We start from the raw sequence: 27,445 nt of genomic DNA, 5'->3' as shown, positions 1-27,445 counted from the left end.
TGATAAGGGGTATGCAACTGTGTGAAACTAAGGCTTATCATAGGAAATGTAGTTGGCTACATTCTTTCTAAGGTTCTGCTTGAAGTAAATCTTGCATTTTTGCTTTTTACAGGAGAAAAGTTGCTTACACATCAGATATTTTGTCAGAGTAGAGAAGTGCAACTGAAGCACAAAATTTGTCGTTTTACGTTCGTGATTTTGCGCCACCATGACTGAAGCCGAGCAGAATTTACAATAAGTATTTTAGATCTGCATTAATAAAACAATAATTTTTTTTGCTTTTCAATTTCTGCATGGTGAAATAAATGCTAAATCCTACGTTAACGTGACCATATCCTAGTCATATTAGTAGGCTAGCCCAATGCTAGTTGATGCATTTTTAGTTCTCCCTTTCTTAATTTGAAATGGGATATTTTCATCGCTGTCACATGAAACTGCTCAAGTATGCGGTACACCTTTAAAAGTGTTTTCACCGCTAATTACATTTTAGAACATTTGCACGTAGCCTACAGCCATGTGTGCATTGTTGAGCTTTTAATATGAAGAAATAGAACCTTATCCAAATGTGACGCTAAACGGTCTGATCGGTTTCATCAGTCTCATTGCTTTTTTATTTTTTATGTGCGGTGAACTGTCCCAGAAATCTGTTTTTGAACAGACATATTTTTATTGTCCCAGGGATGATGGGATGCTCTAAATTTCAAGCACTGTAGGGAATTATTTTATAAAGACATAAAAACTATTTGATAATTGTAATGTTGCAATATTTTATAGTCTACGAAGGGGTGGCCAGCCATCTTCCAGGAGAGCCTTAAAGGAGCAGTATTGTATTTTGAGACGGGCTCGAATATGCAAAGTGTAGCCTACATTTTTGTTTGATTTCTCTATGGTAAAATAAACATGAATGCATTTTATTTTGTCAAGTGGTTCCATGCATCATACAGTGATGTTACTCGGGCTGTTGCAGTGACCGTATTACTGCCACACCTGTGGTCACGAGTCATGAAGGCAGTCAAATTCCACATGACGGTAATTAGGCTTCTCCAAGCTCTGATGCTGGTCATTAGTAGCCTACCAAACTTGCTAACTGCCTGGTACTCAGCACTCTTACCACTCTGCCATCAATGCAAATGTATTTGAAAATTGAATCGCACTTAATGAGAGCCCATGAGCTCATGTTGCGCAACATTTTTATAGGCTAAAAAAACAGAGTGATGGCCGCTAATAAAAAGACAAGGATCCCATCAGCTTTCTATAGGCTAGGCCTACTGTATTTATTTCTCAACGTTCCTAATATTAAGCACATTGTTAAAATTTACAACAGGAGTATAGCCTGCCTACCTACCTGGCATGAAACCACGGGGAAAAGCGTCCTCCATCCGCTATTTAAGTGCATTAATGACATGTATTTTTTTCCCTGCTGTCCCTGTTTCGAGACAGGTGCATGATAATGGTCCATTATAAATCGAAACAAATGTCACACATACACTAAATAATATATGTAAAGACCAGATTAAATCAAGAATAGTCTGATGGGTGACTATTAGCCTATCACTTGTGAATAATGCCCAGCATAAGAAACAATGCCTTTTTTTTGCAACTTTTTTGCATCCTAATCTCACACCTCATGTAGCCTAGCCCACAGGTCTATCTTTTAATAAGGGTTGTATCACAACTAAACAGGCCAAATAACTTCCTAAAACATCTTAAGGATCGGACCCTTTTTTAAAAAATTTGTCTAAAATGACATACCCAAATCTACATGCCTGTAGCTCAGGACCGGAAGCATGGATATGCATATTCTTGATACCATTTGAAAGGAAACACTTTGAAGTTTGTGGAAATGTGAAATTAATGAAGGAGAATATAACACATTAGATCTGGTAAAAGAATGCAAAGAAAAAGCATTATTTAAAATAAAAAAATTCTACCATCTTAGAAGTGCAAGAGAAAGGCAATAATGTATTATTCCAGCCCAGGGTAAATTTAGATTTTGGCCACTAGATGGCAGCAGTGTATGTGCAAAGTTTTAGACTGATCCAATGAACCATTGCATTTCTTTTCAAAATATTGTATCAAGACTATCCAAATGTGCCTTATTGGTTCATTAATACATGTAAGTTCATAACTGTGCACTCTCCTCAAACAATAGCATGGTATTATTTCACTGTAATAGCAATTGTAAATTGGACAGTGCAGTTAGATTAACAAGAATTTAAGCTTTCTGCCAATATCAGATATGTTCTGGGAAATGTTCTTGTTACTTACAACCTCATGCTAATCGCCTACGTTAGCTCAACCGTCCCGAAGGGGACCCACCAATCCTGTAGAGGTTGATGAAGCACATTAATACGCTTTACAAGGGGAGGTCGACAGATTAATCAGCATGGCCGTTTTCATAACAAATGGTAATCGCCATTTTTGGACGGCGATTACATTGCAATCCACGAGGAGACTGCATGGCAGGCTGACTACCTGTTACGCGAGTGCAGCAAGGAGCCAAGTTAAGTTGCTAGCTAGTATTAAACTTAATATAAAAAAACAATACATCTTAACATAATCACTAGTTAACTACACATGGTTTATGATATTACTAGTTTAACTAGCTTGTCCTGCGTTGCAAATAATCAATGCGGTGCCTGTTAATTTAACATCGAATCACAGCCTACTTCGCCAAACGGGCGATGATTTAACAAAAGTGCATTCGTGAAAAAAGCACCAATGTACCTAACCATGAACATCAATGCCTTTCTTAAAATCAATACACAAGTATATTTTTTTTAAACCTGCATATTTAGTTAAAAGAAATTCATGTTAGCAGGCAACATTTAACTAGGGAAATTGTGTCACTTCTCTTGCGTTCCAGTGCAAGCAGAGTCAGGATATATGCAGCAGTTTGGGTCGCCTGGCTCGTTACGAACTGTGTTTCTTCCTTACAAAGACCGTAATTAATTTGCCTGAATTTTACGTAATTATGACAACATTGAAGGTTGTGCAATGTAACAGCAATATTTAGACTTAGGGTTGCCACCCGTTCGATAAAATACGTAATGGTTCTGTATTTCACTGAAAGAATACACGTTTTGTTTTCGAAATGATAGTTTCTTCAAATGGAACATTCGCGCGTATAGCCCACTACCATGTGCGCATTGCTGCGCTTATAATGTGAAGAAATAGCCTCATAGTTTATCAATATTTTAAGCTAAACGTTCTGATCTGTTGTCAGCCACATTGCATAAAAAAATGTTGTATTCATTTGGGATCTATCGCATCCCATAACTAGACTATGTTTGGAATATTTATTTATCGCAAAGAATATAATAGGTCAACATTTTTACTATGGGGGATAGTAGAGTGACAGGCTAGTGCTTTTGCTGATCATTAGGACTACTCCTCATGTTGGTTGACGAAACGTAAATGTGGACAGTTCTTCCAATATCTTCAATATGCTCCTCGGAATTGGATAAGGACGAGCGTAGTTGCATTCCTGATGTCTGTCTTCTCTTGTATGTCGCCTGTGAGAAAGATCCAATCACGTGACGGAGACGCTTCGGATTGCGCAGTTCACACAGGCAGAAGAGCACAACGCAGCATTCCGGCCGCAAAAGGCATGGATTTTTTTTAGGGTGCATTACATCCACAATGGGGATGCCGCCGTGAAATGTGAGGCCTTGTCAAGTGCCTGTCAAATTGTGAATGAGAGACTATTGGAGTGTGTACAGCCTGCGCAAAAAACTAAGCAGCGCTCATGCCTTTCAAGCTACTTTTTTGAAATCATCATTAGTCTCATCATGCAGCCTTACAATGTATTAAAAATCAAAACGTAAAGCAAAATGTTTGTAGAACTAAAGTTACATTAATAACTCAAATGGGAGTACCTATTTCTTTGTTAACCGCTCAATACCGCACACTCCCTCAAATCTTTGTTCAATTGTATTCTTCATACTATAAAATAATGCCACGGAATTATAAGAAATTCTTGTCTGCTAAATGAACAAGTGTAGCCCACAGCCGTTTGGCATAGCCACATCAGGACAACTCAGAGTATGCTATTCTTTTCTTCTGAAATAGACTACATATTCTTCATATCATGCTTCTTTAGACCTGTCTAAAACAAATAATGGATTTATTGTGAAGGTGTAGGCTATAATACATGGATTTATTAGACTTTTTAAAATGGCTTGTAGGCTGTGTGGAGGGGGGGGGGGCAAGTGACTTGAGCTTTTGGACTAGTAAAAAAAAAATCTGTCCTACTTGTCCAAAGGACAGTTGGTTAAAGTGAAATTCAAGCCATGGGGCTGAGAGAGAAATGTATAGTTGGGGGCTCATGCCATGAAAGAAAATGTATCCTTGAATGCATAGTTTTGGAATTATAGATTCTCCCTGATTAACTTTTATTTTGGTTATTGTTGGTTCTAAAATATGTTATTTATTATTTCATTATCATTTCTACACCCTTTATCTGATTTGTCTTGAGTTTTCACTGAAAAGGTCCCCCCCCCCCCAAAAAAAAACCTGCATTTTTTGGGGGGGGAACATAGGTGGCCCGAAAAACACTTAGGCTGCCCGCCAATACTTTTCTACGCAGAAAAAAAAACCTGCCAATTGTTTTACCGATGTACTAGAATTGGGCATAGCGGGTGGTCAGTTGGCCTATTGTCTGAGGAAGATGAATATCGTGTGTGTTCCAAATGGCACGCTATCCCCTTATGGGCCCTGATCAAAGTATTGCAGTCTATAGGGAAGAAGGTGTCATTTGGGTCGCAGCTCTTGGCTCTCTTTACTCTTAGGTAGCGTAAATGTATCAACACAAAGTAGGCAAATGTGTGTGATGTCACCAACACCCACTTTCTTGACTCCAACTTCAAAACTCTAATTCAGTTTGATTCATGCACAGCTTGTAAAGCCCTTACATGGTTCCAGCTCATCATGTTTTCTTAAACTCAAGCCACTTGAGAGGAAATTTGTGTAGGATCTTGAATGAAGCCGAGGTTGTGACGCTAACCCTATACGATTCCCCAAGGGAATCTTTCCGCCTGATATGCTCTCACTTCACTACACTTCAGCCACAGCTGACCATTAATCGCACTGGTATCAATCTTTGACCAGGTGGGTGGTAATTCAGGTGCTGGGACTGCTGTTCCTGCATCTCTAAAATGTAAATATAGGTTTACTATGAAGGATCTTGTGACTAGCGTTAGTTTCAAGTATCCCTTTGGTATGAAGTCAATTACTTAAATTTAAAAAAAAAAAACTAATCCCAGAGAATGGCATTGTGTTTTGGTTTTCATATTGTGGAATAAGTGAGGGCCTTACTAGTTTTGTCAGTTTACCATAAAACATTGAAGTAGATTTTCCCCAAGGAAGCAGTTGGCTGCTTAATATGAGACTAGATAGACATTTTTTAGAATGACCAAATCAGTTGGAGAACAGCTCTGACAGCAATGTTGGAATTTGCCATCCATTGTTTTGAATGGCATAAGACTAATCACACAGGTTGTTTTCATCACAAAGGGAAAATGGAAACTGTAACATAAGGTTACTTTTATTTAATATTTCTAGCATTGCTAAACGTCATGAAGCTATACCTTCTTATAAAATGTAAATTTGTCATAGATGGATTTGTTGGCTATCTCCTTTCATACCAATGTTCATTAATCCCAATTCTTATTTCTCTTTTATTTTTTCTTGCTTGCAGTCTTGGGACGTTTTCTTCCGCAATGCCAATGCAGGTGCTCCCCCAGGCATGGCCCACCAGAGCCCTCTGAGCCTGGCCGGTCTCCCTCAAGCCCAGTCTTTGGCGGGGGCTCAGCCCAACGTGGAGAAGCTGGTGGAGGATCACCTGGCTGTCCAATCCCTCATTCGTGCCTACCAGGTCAGACCAGTCAGCCACCACTGGCTCTCACAGAGCTACAACATTTGAAAACAAGGACAGCCATGTCCATAAGGTTTTAGTATTTTAACCTTTATTTAACTAGGCAAGTCAGTTAAGAACAAATTCTTATTTTACAATGATGGCCTACCCCGGCTGTGATACAGCCTGGGATAGAACCAGGGTCTGTAGTGACGCCTCTACCACTGAGATGCCGTGCCTTAGACCGCTGCGCCATTCGGGAGCCAACTAGTAATCATGCCAAGTAGTTTTACCATTACAAAACATTCAGCAGCCAGAAAGATGTGACTGTTTAACAAAAATAGTTTGTAAAATACATCTAGAGTGGTGGCACACAAGATAAGAACACAGAACCTATTGTTAGTAAACTATTGTAGTCAAAGAAAATAACCAATATTGCCTCGTCGCTATTTGAGTAATCTCTACCTTTGAGTTTGAGGTTTAAAATAGACAATCTTTTGTCTGTGAGCATAGCTAAATATTTCCACAAAGTTAACGGTCAGACTTAATGACACCAACTATGCTGATAATTGACTAACATTTTAGTGATATATAGTACCTGTGCTGAAATGGTTGACATTTGAAAGCTGGGACAAATGTGAGATGTCTGTATTTATACCATAAAGAACTGTGACCTCATGATGTTAACTGAAATGCCTATTATAATGTGCACTTGAATGTTTCCTATTTCTATTTTGTTGTATTGTTGTGGTTTTAATTGAAACCTTGTTTTACCATGTGACTAATGTTACCTTATTTCCAGTTGAATGGCCATCACAACGCAGAACTCGATCCTCTTGGCATCAGTTGTATAAATTTTGATGATGCCCCAGTAGCTACTGGGGTTCAGAGTGTCGGTGAGAAATGTTCCCTCACAGCTGTGCGAGACAATAATGAGCTTGTTTGTGTTAATGTTGCTTTCCCATTTCCTCCCTCCTTTTTCTCTCTTCTCTTATTTTTCTTTCAAATCCCTTTCAACACTTCTATGTCTCTCTACACTCACACCCCTCCCCCTCTCACCCCCACCTGTCGGATGTTTTGTTCCATTTCCCCTCGGACCTGTTTCTTTAGATCCGTGGGCACCATGTTGCTCAGCTGGACCCTCTGGGGATTATGGATGCCGATCTGGACTCTCACGTCCCCAATGACATTATAACGTCCTCGGATAAACTCGGTGAGGAGAATGGGCCACTCACCACAGGTCCTCCGGGCGGCTGGGTAGCTGAGCAATCTCTGTTTGGCATGACATGCTGGTCTATGTATGGTCTACACTGACCTTTTCTGTAAACATGTGCCCATTTGTCCCTGAAAGGGCTCCTTGCCCCTTGTTTTCCTGAAATGCAACATATTTGCATTGATGCTTTTTGACTTACATGACTTAAATCTCTTTGCCACCTTGGGATTATAGGGCGTCCACCATGGGAGTATCCATGGTTCGGTTTTTGTAGTCATTTTTTAAACCGTTGGGTGGGTGATTAGCCCAGACAGCTGGGCCCACTGTTATCATGTTGCACAGCTGTTCCCTCTGGGGATTATGGATGCCAGTCTGGACTCTCACATCCCCATTTACATTATAACATCCTCAGATAAACTCGGTGAGGAGAATGAGCCACTCACTACAGATCCTCCGTCGACTGGGTAGCTAAGCAAGCTCTGTTTGGCATGAAATGCTGGTTTTTGTATGGCCTACGCCGGCCTTCCTCTGAATAAAGATGTCGCCGTACTGTATGGCCGCCGTTTTGCGAGCTCCGGCCCAATTCTGCTATTATTCACATTGGCGGGGCTGCAGTGGAGCAGGTCGAGAGCTTCAAGTTTATATTTGTACATTTTATTCATTAACATTTATTTAACTAGGCAAGTCAGTTAAGAACAAATACGACTGCCTACCCCGGCCAAACCCGGACGACGCTGGGCCATTTGTGCACGCTTCCCTATGGGACTCCCAATCACGGCCGGATGTAATGCAGCCTGGATTCAAACCAGGGACTGCAGTGGTGTCTCTTGCACTGAGATGCAGTGCCTTAGACCGCTGCGCCACTCGGGAGCCCTAGGTGTCCAAATCACTAAGGACTTAAAATGGTCCACAAACACTACTTGGGAGGTTGAAAAGGTTTGGCATGGGGCCCTCAAAAGTTCTACCAATTGAGAGCATCTTGACTGTTTGCATCACTGCTTTGTATGGCAACAGCACCGCCCTCAATCTCATGGCACTACAAAGGGTGGTGCTGCAGACCAGTACATCACTGTGGCCGAGCTTCTTGCCATTCAGGACCTCCATATCAGGAAGGTCCGGAAAATCGTTTAACACTCCTGCCACCCTAGCCATAGACTGTTCTCTCTGCTTCCGCACGGCAAGCTGTACCGTTGCATCAAATCTGACACCAACAGGCTGCTGAACAGCATCCTGTTCCCCAAGCCATAAGACTGCTGAACAGCTAACAAAATGGCTACACCGACAATCTGAGTTGACCCTTGTATTTTATTTTTGCACCGTCTCTATGCACACTCAAAGGACTCTACACACTCGCACACTGATACGTCAACTCACACACCCTCAATTAATTTGCTCACACACATAACATGCACATACACTATATATACAAAAGTATGTGAACACCCCTTCAAATGAGTGAATTTGGAAATTTCAGCCACACCCGTTGCTGATTGGTGTATAATTTCGAGCACACAGCCATGCAAACTCCATAGACAAACATTGCCAGTAGAATGGCCTTACTGAAGAGCTCAGTAACTTTCAACATGGCACCATCACAGGATGCCACCTTTCCAACAAGTCAGTTTGTCAAATTTCTGTCATAGTAGAGCTGCCCCAGTCAACTGTAAGTGCTGTTATTGTCAAGTGGAAACGTCGAGGAGCAACAACAGCTCAGCCACCAAGTGGTAAGCCACACAAGCTCACAGAATGGGACCACCGAGTGCTGAAACGTGTAGCGCGTTAAAATCATCTATCCTCTGTTGCTAGACTCAATACCGAGTTCCAAACTGCCTCTGGAGCAACGACAGCACAATAACTGTTCGTCGGGAGCTTCATGAAATGGGTTTCCATGGCCAAGAAGCCACACACAAGCCTAAAATCACCATGCACAAAGCCAAGCGTCGGCTGGAGTGGTGTAAAGCTAACCTCTATTGGACTCTAGAGCAGTGGAAACGCGTTCTCTGGAGTGATGAATCACGCTTCACCATCTCGTGGTCCGAATCTGGGTTTGGCGGATGCCTGGAGAACGCTACTTGCCCAAATGCATAGTGTCAACTGTAAAGTTTGGTAGAGGAGGAATAATGGTCTGGGGCTGTTTGGGCTAGGGCCCTTAGTTCCAGTGAAGGGAAATCGTAATGTTACAGCATACAATAACATTCTAGACGATTCTGTGCTTCCAACTTTGTGGCAACTAGAGGTCGACCGATTATGATTTTTCAACGCTGATACCGATTATTGGAGGCCCAAAAAAAGCCGATACCGATTAATCGGCCGATTTTTATTTTTTTTATTTTTTTTTAATTATTATTTTTTATTATTTTTTTTTTTTTATTATTATTATTTGTAATAATGACAATTAAAACAAAATCATTTTAGCCTCAAATAATGAAACATGTTCAATTTGGTTTAAATAATGCAAAAACAAAGTGTTGGAGAAGAAAGTAAAAGTGCAATATATGCCATGTAAAAAAGCTAACGTTTAAGTTCCTTGCTCAGAACAAGAGAATATATGAAAGCTGGTGGTTCCTTTTAACATGAGTCTTCAATATTCCCAGGTAAGATGTTTTAGGTTGTAGATATTATAGGAATTATAGGACTATTTCTCTCTATACGATTTGTATTTCATATACCTTTGACTATTGGATGTTCTTATAGGCACTTTAGTCTTGCCAGTGTAACAGTATAGCTTCCGTCCCTCTCCTCGCTCCTACCTGGGCTTGAACCAGGAACACATCGACAACAGCCACCCTCGAAGCAGCGTTACCCACGTAGAGGAAGGGAAACAACCACTCCCAAGTCTCAGAGCGAGTGACGTTTGAAACGCTATTAGCGTGCACCCGGCTAACTAGCTAGCCATTTCACATCGGTTCCACCAGCCTAATCTCGTGTGTTGACATGCTTGAAGTCATAAACAGCGCAATGCTTGAAGCATTGCGAAGAGCTGCTGGCAAAACGCACGAAAGTGCTATTTTGAATGAATGCTTACGAGCCTGCTGCTGCCTACCATCGCTCAGTCAGACTGCTCTATCAAATCATAGACTTAATTATAACATAATAACACACAGAAATACGAGCCTTAGGCCATTAATATGGTCGAATCCGGAAACTATCATCTCGAAAACAAAACGTTATTCCTGTTACATTGCACAATCTTCAATGTTATGTCATAATTACGTAAAATTCTGGCAAATTAGTTCGCAACGAGCCAGGCGACCCAAACTGTTGCATATACACTGACTCTGCGTGCAATGAACGCAAAATGACACAATTTCACCTGGTTAATATTGCCTGCTAACCTGGATTTCTTTTAGCTAAATATGCAGGTTTAAAAATATATACTTGTGTATTGATTTTAAGAAAGGCATTGATGATTATGGTTGGAGCAACGTGTACCTAAGCGATTATATGCAACGCAGGACAGGCTAGATAAACTAGTAATATCATCAACCATCAACTAGTGATTATGATTGATTGTTTTTATAAGATAAGTTTAATGCTAGCTAGCAACTTACCTTAGCTTCTTACTGCATTCGCGTAACCTCGTGGAGTGCAATGTAAAGCAGGTGGTTAGAGCGTTGGACTAGTTAACCATAAGGTTGCAAGATTGAATCCCTGAGCTGACAAGGTACAAATCTGTCGTTCTGCCCCTGTACAAGGCAGTTAACCCACCGTTCCTAGACCGTCATTGAAAATAAAAATGTGTTCTTAACTGTCTTGCCTAGTTAAAGGTCTAAATAAATAAATAAAATCGGCCAAATCGGCGTCCAAAAATACCAATTTCCGATTGTTATGAAAACTTGAAATCGGCCCTAATTAATCGGCCATTCCGATTAATCGGTCGACCTCTAGTGGCAACAGTTTGGGAAGGCCCTTTCCTGTTTCTGCATGACAATGCCCCCGTGCACAAAGCGAGGTCCATACAGAAATTCTTTGCAATTGGTGTGGAAGAACTTGACTGGCCTGCACAGAGCCCTGACTTCAACCCCGTCGAAGGCCTTTGGGATGAATTGGTACGCTGACTGCGAGCCAGGCCTTATCGCCCAACATCAGTGCCTGACCTCACTAATGCTCTTGTGGCTGAATGGAAGCAAGTCCACGCAGCAATGTTCTGACATCTAGTGGAAACCCTTCCCAGAAGAGTGGAGGCTGTTATAGCAGCAAAGGGGGGACCAACTCCATATCAATGCCCATGATTTTGGAATGAGGTGTTTGACGAGCAGATGTCCACATACTTTTGTTCATGTAGTGTACATTTATACTGACTACTCACATACAACCATCATATACACTACTCTGTCATATATCCTGATGTCGTGTCTCCTTAACCCTATACATATCTAACTCTATCACTCCAGCATCCCTGCACATGGTAAATATGGTAATGGGTATGACCTTGTATATAGCTTACTTGCTTTCTCGTGTTCTTATTTTTATTTCTCGTGTGTTTTTGTTCAACCTAATGATATCTAGAGCTTGCAAGAAATGCATTTCACTGTACTTGTGAATGTGACATTAACTTATTATGGCTCAAATCCCGTTAACGGGATCGATTTGACAACATCCGGTGAAATGGCAGAGCTCCAAATTCAAATTAAATTTCTATAAATATTAAACTTTCATGAAATCACACATGCAATACACCAAATTAAAGCTACACTTGTTGTTAACCTCTCTGGGGTATGTGGGACGATTTCGTCCCACCTACGTAACAGCCACTTCAATCCAGTGGCGCGATTTTTGAATCGTTAGAAATGCTATAACTTCAATTTCTCAAACATATGACTATTTCACAGCTATTTAAAGACAAGAATCTCGTTAATCTAACCCCACTGTCCGATTTCAAAAAGGCTTTACAACAAAAGCAAAACATTAGATTATGTTAGCAGAGTACCCAGCCAGAAAAAATCTGACACCCATTTTTCAAGCTAGCATATCATGTCACATAAACCCAAACCACAGCTAAATGCAGCACTAACCTTTTATAATCTTCATCAGATGACACACCTAGGACATTGTGTTATACAATACATGCATGTCTGTTCAATCAAGTTCATATTTATATCAAAAACCAGCTTTTTACATTAGCATGTGACGTTCAGAAAAAGCATAACCACCGCAAACTTCCGGTGAATTTACTAACAGTTTGCTAAATTACTCACGATAAACGTTCACAAAAAGCATAACAATTATTTTAAGAATTATAGATACATTACCCCTCTATGCACTCGATATGTCCGATTTTAAAATAGCTTTTCGGATGAAGCACATTTTGCAATAATCTAAGTACATAGCCCGGCATTACAGGGCTAGCTATTTAGATACCCACCCAGTTCAGCCTCCACCAAAATCACATTTCCTATAAGAAAAATGTTCTTACCTTGCTTGTTCTTCATCAGAATACACTGCCAGGACTTCTACTTCAATAACAAATGTTGGTTTGGTCCCAAATAATCCATCGTTATATTCCAACAGCGACGTTTTGTTCGTGAGTTCTAGAATGCTTTTTCACGGTCCCGCGCATGGCGCGTTGGCTTGTCAAAAATGTCTAAATATTCCATTACCGTACTTCGAAGCATGTCAACCGCTGTTTAAAACAAATTTTTATGCCATTTATGTCGTAGAGAAGTGATAATATTCCGACCGGGAGTATGCATTGAGCCTAAACAGCCGAATAAAATTTATCCTCAGAAGCGACTCATGCACGCGCATCATTGAAAGGTCCTCCGAGCATCCACTTACAAAAGGCGATAATATGTTTCAACCTGAGGTTCCCTCGTAAACCTTCAGTTATTTCGCGGGCTCTGAGAGCCTATTGGAGCCCTGGGAATTGTCACGTTACAGCTAAGATCCTTACTTTTCAATAAAAAGAGGTAAGACGCACGACTCCTTGTCAGACAGGGTACTTCCTGCTTGAAGCCTTGTCAGGTTTTTGCCTGCCATAGGAGTTCTGTTATACTCACAGACACCATTCAAACAGTTTTAGAAAATTCAGAGTGTTTTCTATCCAAACCTGAACAATAATATGCATATTCTAGCTTCTGAGTTGGTGTAGGAGGCAGTTAAAAATGGGAACATATTTTTTCCAAAATTCTCAATACTGCCCCCTATACCAAACAGGTTAATCCAGCCAACGTGTCAGATTTCAAAAAGGCTTTACGGCGAAAGCAAAGCATGCGATTATCTGAGGACAGCACCCCACCAAACAAACACAGACAATCATAAATCAACCCGCCAGGCGCGACACGAAACTCAGAAATAAAGATATAATTCATGCCTTACCTTTGACGAGCTTCCTCTGTTGGCACTCCAATATGTTCCATAAACATCACAAATGGTCCTTTTGTTCGATTAATTCCGTTGTTATATATCCAAAATGTCAATTTATTTGGCGCGTTTGATCCAGAAAAACAATGGTTCCAACTCGCGCAACATGACTAGAAAATATCTCATAAGTTACCTGTAATCTTTGTCCAAACATTTCAAACAACTTTCCTAATACAACTTTAGGTATTTTTTTACGTAAATAATCAATACAATTTAAGACGGGATAAACTGTGTTCAATCCCGGAGGAAAACAAAGTGGAGCGTGCTTTCAGGTCACGCGCCTCAACCACAACAGTACACTTCACTCAACCCTCGTTCTGAACAGGGCTACTTCTTCATTACACAAAGGAAAAACATCAACCAATTTCTAAAGACTGTTGACATCCAGTGGAAGCGATAGGAACTGCAAGCAACTGCCTTAGAAATCTAGATCTCCATAGAAATCTCATTGAAAAGAGAGTGACCTCAAAAAGAAAAAACCTGGATGGTTTTGTCCTCGGGGTTTCGCCTGCCAAATAAGTTCTGTTATACTCACAGACATCATTCAAACAGTTTTAGAAACTTCAGTGTTTTCTATCCAAATCTACTAATAAAATGCATATTCTAGCTTCTGGGCCTGAGTAGCAGGCAGTTTACTTTGGGTACGCATTTCATCCGGATGTGAAAATACCGCCCCCTTGCCTAGAGAAGTTAAAACTTATCCGAAGTGGAAGTCGATCATTTTTATACAATGCTCTATGATCAAGACTGTGCTTTGTCTGACCTCTCGTCCTAGACCTGTCCAGTTTGTCTGGACCTACCAGGAGCTATCTCCCACTGGCATAGCTCTGAGCGGTCATTGAGGTACACAAGCCCTCTTACCACGACAAAGTGACAGTCCAAAAAGCATCAATACAAATAGCAGTTTCTTAGGTAGCACTTCTTTGTAGGACAGGTCTGTACTGTATGACTTTTCTGTCTGCAGGCAGCCAAGCACAAATTGAAACGAAAGTTAAATGCCGTTATAACATTATTGTCTGGAGTGCTCCATTAAGTTCACATACAGTAGCCTTCTTGAGTGACACCGCTACATCCCCAGTTTGAAGCCAGTGTCGCATCACTGGTTTTAATGACATGATTACACTCCTGTCTATCAGTGGCGGGACATATTTGGAGTCCTCCTAGATTTTCTGTCGTATCTCCTAAATCTACTAAACCTCTTGCTTGACCGTACCACATTCTCCCTCCATATTACTCAAACCCTTTCTTTGGTACGGCCAAAAAATCCCCTCTTTTAATCTACTTCTCAGTAAAAATAAACAGCTTTTCAACGCATTTGTAGTTTCCTTCTGAAGTACGGTATTGGGGGGACAGGATTTTTCTCTTCTGCCAACTAACTTTTAGGCCTTAGTTCTTAACTCACTGTTCACAGCTACAGTATGACTCCAAACAGTAAGATATTAACTGTTTGGAAAGGTAAATCACCTTCAACTTGGATTATAAGAAAAAAGGGGAGGGAAGGGACATTTCTATGCACCAGCATACCCCTAAACCTTGTACCCCTCTTCTTGTTGGTGACTGAATAGTCTAATTAGTGGTGCTCTCAAGATCTGTATACTTTCTGCATGTCTGATGGTTATTAGTTCCAGTACAGCACGTCTCGGTCTGCATGGGACGTTTTTCAATTTGGCTGTGATCCGGGTGTGATGTTTGTATTTGTGCATTCTGCAGCAAGGCAGGTACAGCATTTTCTAGATGTAATTGGCACTTAAATCTGTGTTTGCCACCCTTGTTGTCATTGGTGCTGCGCTGTCACTAGAGTTCAGAAGCAGTCAGTGGTGCTACTGTGGTGATTGACGTTGTGAGGGGGGAATTCTCGCAAACAAATCGAAGTTAAAAGAACAAGCCAGTGGTTTAGCCATCTAAACCGCTGCCTCCGGCACATGTCTATAGTGTCTGCATAAATTTGAATCCGGCCTACTGCCCTTTGACACAACCTCCCCTATCTTTCCCCACTGTCCTCCTCTCTTTTTAAAGTGCTATAGGTGTTTGCTCGCAGCGGAGTGCGCAGCTGAAATTTTACTTTGCAAACCCCAACCCACCACCATCTGTGGTGGGAGGGTTCCCGGTGGTTTCTGCTTTCCCTGGCTGCAGAAGTCACGATGGTGGCCTCTGGTATGCAGAGACTGTGGAAACATTATCAAACTTTCTCTGTGTTACATTCACACAAGCAGTTTTCCATAACTAGGTAGCTAGCTATAGTCTTTCAAGCTAACTTTGCTGTGGTTGTTTGCCACTCAGCATAGCTAGCTAGCTATATGTACCGTAATTTCCGGACTATTAAGCGCACCTGAATATAAGCCGCACCCACTGAATAAAAAAAAAATATTATTTTGAACATAAATAAGCCGCACATGTCTATAAGCCGCAGGTGCCTACCGGTACATTGAAACAAATGAACTTTACACAGGCTTTAACGAAACACGGCTTGTAACAAAAATAAATAGGCTTTAACGAAACACGGCTTGTAACAAAAAATAAAAAATTTGCAGTAAGCTTTAGTTGTCTTTTTGCACTGAGCCAATTCCTCACGCTGCTGTTTCCAACGTCTTATCATCGACTCATTAAGACCAAGCTCCCGTGCAGCAGCTCTATTTCCTTTTCCAACAGCCAGATCAATCACCTTCAACTTGAAAGCTGCATCATATGCATTTCTTCGTGTCTTTGCCATGATGAGGGTGACAAAATGACTATCGTAATAAGTTTGAGAGTGCTCGATTTAATCTAAACAGTAAACAAAAAAGTTGTTTGACCTTAACCCGTTCGGCAATTTCATTGGTCTAATGAAAGCTTCATGCCGGCAAAAAACTGAGCATGTCACAGAATGTTTTTTTGGAGACATTTTTTTTTTAAGCATGAAAAATCCATATATTAGCCGCGTCATTGTTTAAGCCGCGAGGTTCAAAGCGTGAGAAAAAAGTTGCGGCTTATAGTCCGGAATTTACGGTAGTTAGTTGGAATATGCCATAATTAGCTTATGGCCGTCTGGGAAACCGTTCACTAGCTTACGAGTCGTAAATACAAGTTGGAGTCATCTCTGTACCCAGAGTTATTCAACATGCTAAAATCTAATGTCCCCTACTAAGGAAATTACTTCGGCAGTACTTTAGCGTTCTCAACAAGTTTGAAACACATGAATGGATGTATTTCGTTGCTCCGAGTTATAGAAGTTGTATTTTGGAAAACTGACTGGACGTAAACGTGGTATTGGCAAGCTAGCTAGCGGCCTACTTTGTTGTTGATAACATCTCACCATATATTTTTTTTGATCACATTAGCTAACTTTAGCAATAGTTAGCTGGCATTGTAATGTTCCATAAATGTGCCTACTTACCTTATTTTTCTAGTAGCAAATCCCATTTATTTTAAACTATCAACACACCTAGTCCCTTTTTTAAAAAAATGGGTTTACGGCAAGAAATCAATTAAATAGTACCAAGTCAAGTTAGCTACGTACGAACACACATCACCAGCAAGAGATACTAGCGGCGCCAGTAGCGCCATTTACTCTGAGTGTGATAGGCGAGAACTCTGCTTCGCAGAGAGTATAATTCGAGAGAAGGACTTCTTATTGTCTGCGAGAACCACCCAAAGTCCCACTTCGATTCTAGTTTGCAGACCCCTTCAGTGTGTTTGAGTAGTGGTAGAGATGACCCTGATGTCCATGATGGAGAATGGGGGCATGGGTCACTAACCTTTTCCGGGTTTCTTTCCCCCTGATGCCTCCTCCAGATCTGGCAATGTTCAAGGACCGTCTCAGTATTCTAACTGTCGGAGGTATGGAAACACAAGTCTCCCTGTAGTTCTGTCCCTTTATCTGTGCCTGAATATTTGCTTTTTGTATTTGTTTGCGTAGGAACTTTTGCTTTATCTTTCTCACATCTTTTTTTTGTTGGCTTTTCAGTGGAATACACTTGATAAACAACTGCTAGTTTTCTCGTTGGAATTTTTGGTTATCACATGATCGGATTCTAAGCCATCAGCAGCCTTGAAATAAAGGAGAAAGTTTGAGCCTCTCTCTGGCAGCCCCAGTGTGTGGGTGTCGGAGAACACGAACATCTTAAGACAATAAGCTCCTCTATATGTCAGTGTACTTCTTTAGTGCTTTCCTGTTGTAGCACTAGCTGAGTAGACAGTGTTGAAGTAGTAGGCAATAGATAGGCTTATTTCAAACTACAAAAGTGTTTAGTATAGTGGTACAGTACCTAGTCACATTCCTCTCAAATTGTGGTGAAATTTGTTTACATTATCTGGCAGAACATTTCAACCACTGAAAGTCCCAGTTGGATCGCAGTTGAAGAGTAAATTATACATGTATTTTCATGTATAACAACTTTGTTTCAGAATCAGATTGCATATCACATTTCAGAGCTGACAAACATTGGGAGATATATACACTCGTTGTCCAGTTTATTAGGTACACCCATCTAATACTGGGCCGGACCCCCTTTTGCATCCAAAAACATCCTGAATTCTTTGTGGCATGGAAACATTGCTCAATTGGTATCAGGGGACCTAATATGTGCCAGTAAAACATTCCCCACACCATTACACCACCGCCACCAGCCTGTACTGTTGACACCAGCAGGATGGGGCCATGGACTCATGCTGCTTACGCCAAATCCTAACTCTGCCATCAGCATGACGCAACAGGATCCTTGATTTGTCGGACCAGGCAATGTTTTTCCAAGACTCAATTGTCCAGTGTTGGTGATCGCGTGCCAACTGGAGCCACTAATTGTTGTTTTTCGCTGATAAAGTAGAATCAGGTGGGGTCATCTGCAGGAATAGCCCATCTGTGACAAGGACCAACAAGATGTGCATTCCCAAATGCTGTTCTGAACATCACTGTTGTACTGCACCGTTATTTGCCTCTTTGTGGCCACCCTGTTAGCTTGCACTATTCTTGCCATTCTCCTTCAATATAACATCAACTAGCTGTTTTTGCCCACAGGACTAACTCTGACTGGATGTTTTTTGTTTGTTTCACCATTCTCGGTAAACCCTACGTCAGATTTCCCCCTCTGGTGTCCTGTGGGTGATTTTTATTTTATTTTGCCCCACAGGTTTTAAGCAAAAACAAATCAAAGTATTATTTAAAATAGTTCAGCAAATCAGCAAATCAGCTCAAATGTTTATTTAGGAAATCTGTTCCAAATATTTCTCACACATTTCAAATTATTCCCACGCATTATAGATGGAGTGCATTCGGAAAGTATTAAACACTTTTGTATTTTTCCACATTTTGTTGTGTTACAGCCTTATTCTAAAATGGATTAAATAAAATAAAACATCTCATCAATCTACACACAATACCCCATAATGACAAAATGAAAACAGGTTTTTCTAAATGTTTGCAAATATATTACAAATGAAAAATGGATACCTTATTTACATAAATATTCAGAACCTGTGCTATCAGACTCAAAATTGAGCTCAGGTTTACATTGATCATCCTTGATGTTTCTACAACTTCATTGGAGTCCACCTGTGGTAAATTCAAATGATTGGACATGGTTTGGAAAGGCACACGACTGTCTGTTTAAGGTCCCACAATTCCCAGTGGATGTTTGAGCAAAAACCAAGCCATGAGGTCAACGGAATTGTCCGTAGAGCTCCGAGACAGGTTTCTGTCGAGGCACAGATCTGTGGAAGGGTACGAAAACATTTCTGCGGCATTGAAGGTCCCCCAAAACTCAGCGGCCTCCATCATTCTGAAAATGGAAGAAGTTTGGATCCACCAAAACTCTTCCTAGAGAACCCGATGGTCACTCTGATAAAGCTCCAGAGTTCCTCTGTGGAGATGGTTGTCCTTCTGGAAGATTCTCCCATCTCTGCAGCACTCCACCAATCAGAGAGTGGCCAGATGGAAGCCACTCCTCAGTAGAGTGGCCAGATGGTAGAGTGGCCAGATGGTAGAGTGGCCAGATGGTAGAGTGGCCAGATGGAAGCCACTCCTCAGTAAAAGGCACATGGCAGCCCACTTGAAGTTTGGCGAAAGACACTCAGACCGTGAGAAACAAGATTCTCTGGTCTGATGAAACCAAGATTGTGCTCTTTGGTCTGAATGCCAAGCGTCACGTCTGGAGGAAACCTGGCACCATCCCTATGGTGAAGGTTTTCAAAGATGTCTCTGTACATTGCTCTGTTCATCTTTCCCTCGATCATGACTATTCTCCCAGTCCCTGCCGCTGAAAAACATCCCCACAGCATGATGCTGCCGCCACCATGCTTTTTGTTAAAACATTTTTTTTTTTTTTTTTGGTGCTTCACCGTAGGGATGGTGACAGATTTCCTCCAGACGTGATGCTTGGCATTCAGGCCAAAGAGTTCAATCTTGGTTTCATCAGACTAGAGAATCTTGTTTCTCATGGTCTGAGAGTATTTAGGTGCTTTTTGGCAAATTTATAGAGGGCTGTCATTATTTAATATAATCCCTTCTGTCTGGCCACTCTACCATGAAGGCCTGATTGGTGTGCTGCAGAGATGTTTGTCCTTCTGGAAGTTTCTCCCATCTCCACAGAGGAACTCTGTAGCTCTATCGGACTGACCATCGGGTACTAGTCACCTCCTTGACCAAGGCCCTTCTCCCCCAATTGCTCAGGTTGGCCGGGCGGCCAGCTCTAGGAATGATGGAGGACACTGTTCTTGCTGACCTTCAATGCTGCAGAAATGTTTTGGTACCCTTCCACAGATCTGTGCCTCAACACAATCCTGTCTAGGAGCTCTATGGACTATTCCTTTGACCTCATGGCTTGGTTTTTGTTTTGACATGCACTGTGAACTGTGGGACCAAATCATGTCCAATCAATTGAATTTACCACAGGTGGACTCCTTATCAAATTGTAGAAACGTCTCAAGGATCATCAATTAAAACAGGATGCACCTGAGCTCAATTTCAAGTCTGATAGCAAAGGGTCTGAATATTTATGTAAATAAGGTATTTCAGTTTTTTTAAATAAATGTGCAAAACAAATCTAACAACCTTTTTGCTTTGTTATTATTGTGTGTAGATTGCATTTAATCCATTTTAGAATAAGGCTGTAACGTAACAAAGTGGAGTAAGTCAATGGGTCTGAATACTTTTCGAAGGCACTATATATATTTATTTATTATAGTGCCTTCGGAAAGTATTCGGGTGTTATAAAACTTTTGACCGTGTGTGCGCACGCATATACAGTGAGGGGGAAAAAGTATTTGATCCCCTGCTGATTTTGTACGTTTGCCCACTGACAAAGAAATGATCAGTCTATAATTTTAATGGTAGGTTTATTTGAACAGTGAGAGACAGAATGACAACAAATAAATCCAGAAAAACACATGTAAAAAATGTTATAAATTGATTTGCATTTTAATGAGGGAAATAAGTATTTGACCCCCTCTCAATCAGAAAGATGTCTGGCTCCCAGGTGTCTTTTATACAGGTAAGGAGCTGAGATTAGGAGCACACTCTTAAAGGGAGTGATCCTAATCTCAGTTTGTTACCTGTCCACAGAAGCAATCAATCAGATTCCAAACTCTCCACCATGGCCAAGACCAAAGAGCTCTCCAAGGATGTCAGGGACAAGATTGTAGACCTACACAAGGCTGGAATGGGCTACAAGACCATCGCCAAGCAGCTTGGTGAGAAGGTGACAACAGTTGGTGCGATTATTCGCAAATGGAAGAAACACAAAAGAACTGTCAATCTCCCTCGCCCTGGGGCTCCATGCAAGATCTCACCTTGTGGAGTTGCAATGATCATGAGAACTGTGAGGAATCAGCCCAGAACTACACGGGAGGATCTTGTCAATGATGGGACCAGCTGGGACCATAGTCATTGGTAACACACTACGCCGTGAAGGACTGAAATCCTGCAGCGCCTGCAAGGTCCCCCTGCTCAAGAAAGCACATATACATGCCCGTCTGAAGTTTATATGTTTATAACATTTTTGACGTGTTTTTCTGGATTTTTTTGTTGTTATTCTGTCTCGCACTGTTCAAATAAACCTACCATTAAAATTATAGACTGATCATTTCTTTGTCAGTGGGCAAATGTACAAAATCAGCAGGGGATCAAATACTTTTTTCCCTCACTACACTACCGGTCAAAAGTTTTAGAACACCTACTCATTCAAGGGTTTTTCTTTATTTTTACTATTTTCGACATTGTAGAATAATAGTGAATACATAAACTATGAAATAATACATATGGAATCATATAGTAACCAAAAAAGTGTTAAAACAAATCCAAATATATTTTATCTTTGAGATTCTTCAAATAGCCACCAATTGCCTTGATGACAGCTTTGCACACTCTTGGCATTCTCTCAACTAGCTTCATGTGGTGGTAGTTAATTTGTGGAATTTCTTTCCTCAATGCGTTTGAGCCAATCAGTAGTGTTGTAACAAGGTAGGGGTGGTATACGGAAGATGTCTCTATTTGGTAAAAGCCCAAGTCCATATTATGGCAAGAACAGCTCAAATAAGCAAAGAGAATGAACAGTCCATCATTACTTTAAGACATGAAGGTCAGTCAATACGGAACATTTCAAGAACTTTGACAGTTTCTTCAAGTGCAGTCTCAAGAAACGGAAAGCGCTATGATGAAACTGGCTCTCATGAGGACCGCCACAGGAAAGGAAGACCCAGAGTTACTTCTGCTGCAGAGGATAAGTTCATTAGAGTTACCAGCCTCAGAAATTGCAGCCCAAATAAATGCTTCACAGAGTTCAAGTAACAGACACAGCTCAACATCAACTGTTCAGAGGAGACTGCGTGAATCAGGCCTTCATGGTCGAATTGCTGCGAAGAAACCACTACTTAAGGACACCAATAAGATGAAGACACTGGCTTGGGCCAAGAAACACACGCAATAGACATTTGACCAGTTTCAATTTGTCCTTTGGTCTGGAGTCCAAATTGGAGATTTTTGGTTCCAACTGCTGTGTCTTTGTGAGATGTGGTGTGGGTGAACGGATGATATCCGCTTGTGTTTCCCACTAAAGTATGTAGGAGGGGTTGTTATGGTGTGGGGGTGCTTTGCGGGTGACACTGTCTGATTTTATTTAGAATTCAAGGCACACCTAACCAGCATGGCTACCACAGCATTCTGCAGCAATACGACATCCCATCTGCTTTGCGTTTAGTGGGACTATCATTTGTTTTTCAACAGGACAATGACCCAATACACCTCCAGGCTGTGTAAGGTTTATTTGACCAAGGAGGAGAGTGATGGAGTGCTGCATCAGATGACCTGTCCTCTACAATTCCCCCGACCTCAACCAAATTGAGATGGTTTGAGATAAGTCGGACCGCAGTGTGAAGGAAAAGCAGCCAACAATTGCTCAGCATATGTGGGAACTCCTTCAAGACTGTTTAAAAAGCATTCCAGGTGAAGCTGGTTGAGAGAATGCCAAGAGTTTGGAAAGCTGTCAAGGCAAATGGTGGCTATTTTAAGAATCTCAAATATAAAATATATTTGTTTGAAAAATGTTGGTTACTACTTGATTCCATATGTGTTACTTCGTAATTGTGTTGTCTCCGCTATTATTGTACATTGTCGAAAATAATAAAAATAAAGAAAAACCCTTGAATGAGTAGGTGTTCTAAAACTTTTGACTCTGTGTGTGTATATATTAGGCTCTTTCCTGTTTCTGCATGACAATGCCCCTGTGCACATAGCGAGGTCCATACAGAAATGTTTTGTCAAGACCGGTGTGGAAGAGCTTGACTGGCCTGGACAGAGCCCTGACATCAACCCCTTTGAACGCCTATGGGATTAATTGAAATGCCGACTGTGAGCCAGTTCTAATCGCCCAAAATCAGTACTTGACCTCACTAATGCTCTTGTGGTTGAATGGAAGCAAGTCCCCGCAGCAATGTTCCAACATCGAGTGGAAAGCCTTCTCAGAAGAGTGGAGGCTGTTATAGCAGCAAAGGGGGGACCAACTGCATATTAATGCCCATGATTTTGGAATGAGACGTTAGACAAGCAGGTGTCCACATATTTTGGATCATGTATGTGTAATGTATATTTACACTTCATGACCAAAAGTATGTGGACACCGGTTGGATGTACTGCCAAATTCTCCAAAATGATGTTGGAGGCAGCACATGGTAGAGAAATGAACATTAAATTCTCTGGCAACAGCTCTGGTGGACTGCATTCAGCATGCCAATTGCACATTCCCTCAAAACTTGGGACATCTGTGACATTGTGTTGTGTGACAAAACTGCACATTTTAAAGTGGTCTTAAATGGTCCCCATCACTAGTTGCACCTGTGTAATGATCATGCTGTTTAATCAGCTTCTTGATATGCCACACCTGTCAGGTGGATGGATATCTTGGCAAAGGAGAAACGCTCACTAACAGGGATGTAAACAAATTGGTGCACAAAATTTGAGTGAAATAGGCTTTTTGTGCGTATGGACAATGTCTGGGATTATTTCATATCAGCTCATGAAACATGGGATCAACACTTTACATGTTAACTTTTATATTTTTGTTTCTATGTATAATCAACTCCTTACTCATAACATAACATAAATGCTGTTGATGCTTTGTTTTTGGAAATGTACACTAAAGCTCTTGTACTTTACTTCTTGCGCTTGGTGTAAGACGACAAGCTGTAGAAAAGCAGATTCTGCCTCTGAATAACGTTTTGAATATTTACATTTCATTAATTTAGCAGATGCTCTTATCCAGAGTGACTTACAGGAGCAATTAGGGTCAAGTGCCTTGCTCAAGGGCATTTTTCACCTAGTGGGCTCTGGGATATGAACCAGCGACCTTTTGGTTACTGGCCCATTGCGCTCAACCGCTAGGATACCTGCCGCCCTGCGACGAAAAAAATCATCACCGACCCTCGGTGCACCATGCTTTTGCACTCCTGCATGATTCTTGGGTCCAGACTAATGCGTGACGATGGCTTCCATGGAACCCCCATGATACACAATGTATATAGATGACGTGTGCTGTCTGGCTGGGGATGGCAATGACCTGGTCATTGGGGAGCCACGTCTCTCCACTATGTAGCGAGAGAGTGTGTATCCCTTGCATGGTGCTGCTGTCTGTGGTGTTTAGGAGGCATTTAGGAACAGCCATATTGTTGCCTTGTGGGCTGGCGGTGTTGGAAGTGAAGTTGCTTGTGAGTGTGCTGAGTCTGCAAGAAGCTGCTCTCCATGTCCTTGGAGAAACTCTACTTCTACTTGTCAGGTCAGCTAATTGCTGTTTTTTTCTGTCACAGCGTTATAGGATACCCATAGTTTTTCCTGCCTCATGTCCAGTCATTTGAAGCTTTGTTCTGTCATTCAACTTATTCTTCTTTGTGTGGGTACTCTTTGATATCACTCAAGTCTCCATCATTGACACACACGCTTTCAGTAACACACATGAACAAACCCACACACACATTATTTTTCATTTCTCTTTTCTTTGAGCTATTCTCTATTCTATTTAACATAATCCCTATTACTGCCAACCTTTTCTAGCTAGAGCTATTAACATTATTAAACTCTCATTTCCTGTATCACCAATACTCACACATCCATTTCTTTTGCCATTAATGCATCGACTAGTCTACTCCATAGTTGTTAATTTTGGGATTGCAACATTGTTGCGCTTCTCTTGTTTTTTTGAGGCAATCAAATAAGATTAAATTAAGTGTCTCTGTTTATCTTAGATTGCCCTGACTTCTATTTCATTACCTTTTTTGGCACCAGCATTTTAACTAAGATTCACCTCTACCATAAAACAACAAGCAATTGAATTATAGTTATCCTCCTGGCACATAGATGCCACACTACAAATTCAGCTTATGACATCTCATCCTTTCTTGACTGCCTCAAAAGATCTCTTTAATTGGCTTTCATCTCCTGGAGAATCTAGTCCCCATAAAAATATGGGGAAAATCTAAATTGTTAATTTTAAGCAAGCATTGACGTGTGTGGCTGGTTAGGTGTGTTTGTTCCCCCACACTTGCATTGTTGGGTAGAGTTTTAACACGTTCATGTTTCCCCTACCAGCTATTGTTTGCCTGGTGAGTGTTTTAATAACAGATTTTCAAAGTGTCTACGTTTTGTAGAGAAGGTGCTAATCCAGAGTAGGCTAATATCTTTGAAAAACAGAATCTAAAGTGGATATCTGGTGACCTAAAACTGGGGTAGCGTTCCCTTATTTCATTGACAATCTGCGTATTTTAGCTGCTATCACCCACTCCATACCCGCTCTTTAATATGCTTTCAACTCAAATCAGCCGAAATCATGGCCATATACCAGAGAAGCACTGAAACCATAGAGACATGGGCTCAGACTCGCATCACAGGGAACACCATTTTGAAATTAGCTTTGCAAATGAAAATGACAGTTACCACTATTTTCAGAACATATATCGACCTATGTGATTCACTGGATTCACTGTAGAAGAACATTGATCATTTAAATTATAATTTTCCTAAGTCATGTGCATTCTGCTAGACCCTGTAAATACCAGAATGGTGACTGTTTACATCTGTGTTAAGATCACAATGACTCATCTGTCTGCCACCTCGTTTAGTTCAGGAAGGGCAGTTTGCTTGATTATTCCACTTTAGAATAGATAACATTTATCAGATTGATAATAATACTCTTGCTTCAATGACACTAATGATATTTTCCTTGTTTGTTTTTTCTTTCTTTTTTTTGGACCCCACAAATTTACTGTGCTTGTTTTTACCCACTGCTCCCCTCTGCTCATGTCTCACTCCTTCATTTACTTTTCCTATCCACGGTGTATCCGTTCATGTTGCATGCCTCCACCTTTGTCCTGTTTGTTTGCCTGTGATGCTGCACCACCTTTGATTTTGCTGCATTGCCTCCATGTTGCCGTTATGGTTTCATCGACCATATGGCATATTCCTGTGTTTTCATCCATCATTGCCCTCCTTTTTCTCCCTACATCCTAATAACTCATCTCTGCTTGTTTTGTTTTGTTGTTTCGTTTTCTTTCCATGGGGAATGTATTTGTGGCCTACATTCTTTCCCCTGTGTTTCTGTTTGCTTTGTGTTTTCTCCTCTGGACTGAATGTCCCCGCATCTGCCCCCCTCAACCCCCGCCACCCCATCCCTCCTGCCACTCCACCCTTCTGGATGGTCTGCTGCCCCTGCTTGCTGAACAGGGTTCTATGGACTGGATGAGTCGGACTTGGACAAAGTGTTCCGCCTGCCTACCACCACCTTTATCGGGGGCACTGAGACCGCCTTGCCCCTGAGGGAGATAATCCGCCGCCTGGAGGTATCCAAACTAAACCGCACACACCAGTCTGTCTCTCAAAGAAGTTGGGTTCTTGCCAATCGTTTCTCTTGAACGAGTGAAAAGTGTACATTCAGGCTCATTTTCATGGTCAGTGACAAGACACGCTGTCCCATTTTTCAGATGGCCTACTGCCAGCACATCGGGGTTGAGTTCATGTTCATCAATGACCTAGACCAGTGCCAGTGGATCCGGGAAAAGTTTGAGAAGCCCGGCGTCATGCAGTTCACCCTGGAGGAGAAGAGGACCCTGCTGGCCCGCATGGTTCGCTCCACCAGGTCAGAGTCACGCCCCCCAAAAAGTTCCATCCCCCAATTACCCCTCAAATAATATAAATTAATCAAATGCCACTATAAAGTCCTTTTCACATCAGCAGTTGTCACAAATTGCTTTCACAGTCCACCTTGTCATAGTGCTTGTCCAGATTTCAGTCATTGCACAGTCACTGCGACCATTTTGCCACATTTTATGACCCTTTGACTTAGCTGTGCAAGTAAAAATATTTATTGCTCGCATCGATGCGAGCTGCACATTCTACATGCTCACCTCACTCCAACCGTAGTATTTTTTTAAGCTACTGAAACCATGATTTGGTCAAACAGTAATGTGCATTATCCTCATGATTCCTGTAATGAAAGTCTCTGTAATGCCCTATGCCTGTTTCTCTGGGCCTGCTGCTGTGAAGAGTGAGCCACTCACTCCCC

General features: G+C 41.3%; 1 protein-coding gene across 4 annotated transcripts in view; it reads left to right on the top strand.

The window, feature by feature from the left end:
- The window catches only part of ogdha (oxoglutarate dehydrogenase a), a 79,501-nt gene that overhangs the window by 28,232 nt on the left and 23,824 nt on the right, over positions 1-27,445 (top strand). For 2 of the 4 annotated variants that reach the window (XM_029722281.1, XM_029722282.1), the window contains exons 3-7: positions 5,699-5,875; positions 6,965-7,067; positions 17,202-17,246; positions 26,608-26,723; positions 26,865-27,019. In XM_029722281.1, coding sequence (XP_029578141.1) covers positions 5,699-5,875; positions 6,965-7,067; positions 17,202-17,246; positions 26,608-26,723; positions 26,865-27,019 — 596 coding nt within the window. Of the gene's footprint in view, positions 1-5,698; positions 5,876-6,656; positions 6,751-6,964; positions 7,068-17,201; positions 17,247-26,607; positions 26,724-26,864; positions 27,020-27,445 lie in introns of all 4 variants that reach the window. The other 2 variants (XM_029722283.1, XM_029722284.1) reach the window with 2 other exon arrangements.

The sequence above is a fragment of the Salmo trutta genome, chromosome 29, assembly GCF_901001165.1.
Source record: "Salmo trutta chromosome 29, fSalTru1.1, whole genome shotgun sequence".
In the NCBI taxonomy this organism is placed as follows: Eukaryota; Metazoa; Chordata; class Actinopteri; order Salmoniformes; family Salmonidae; genus Salmo; species Salmo trutta.
Note: the sequence above shows the minus strand (reverse complement) of the source record. Positions and strands in the feature narration are given on the sequence as shown.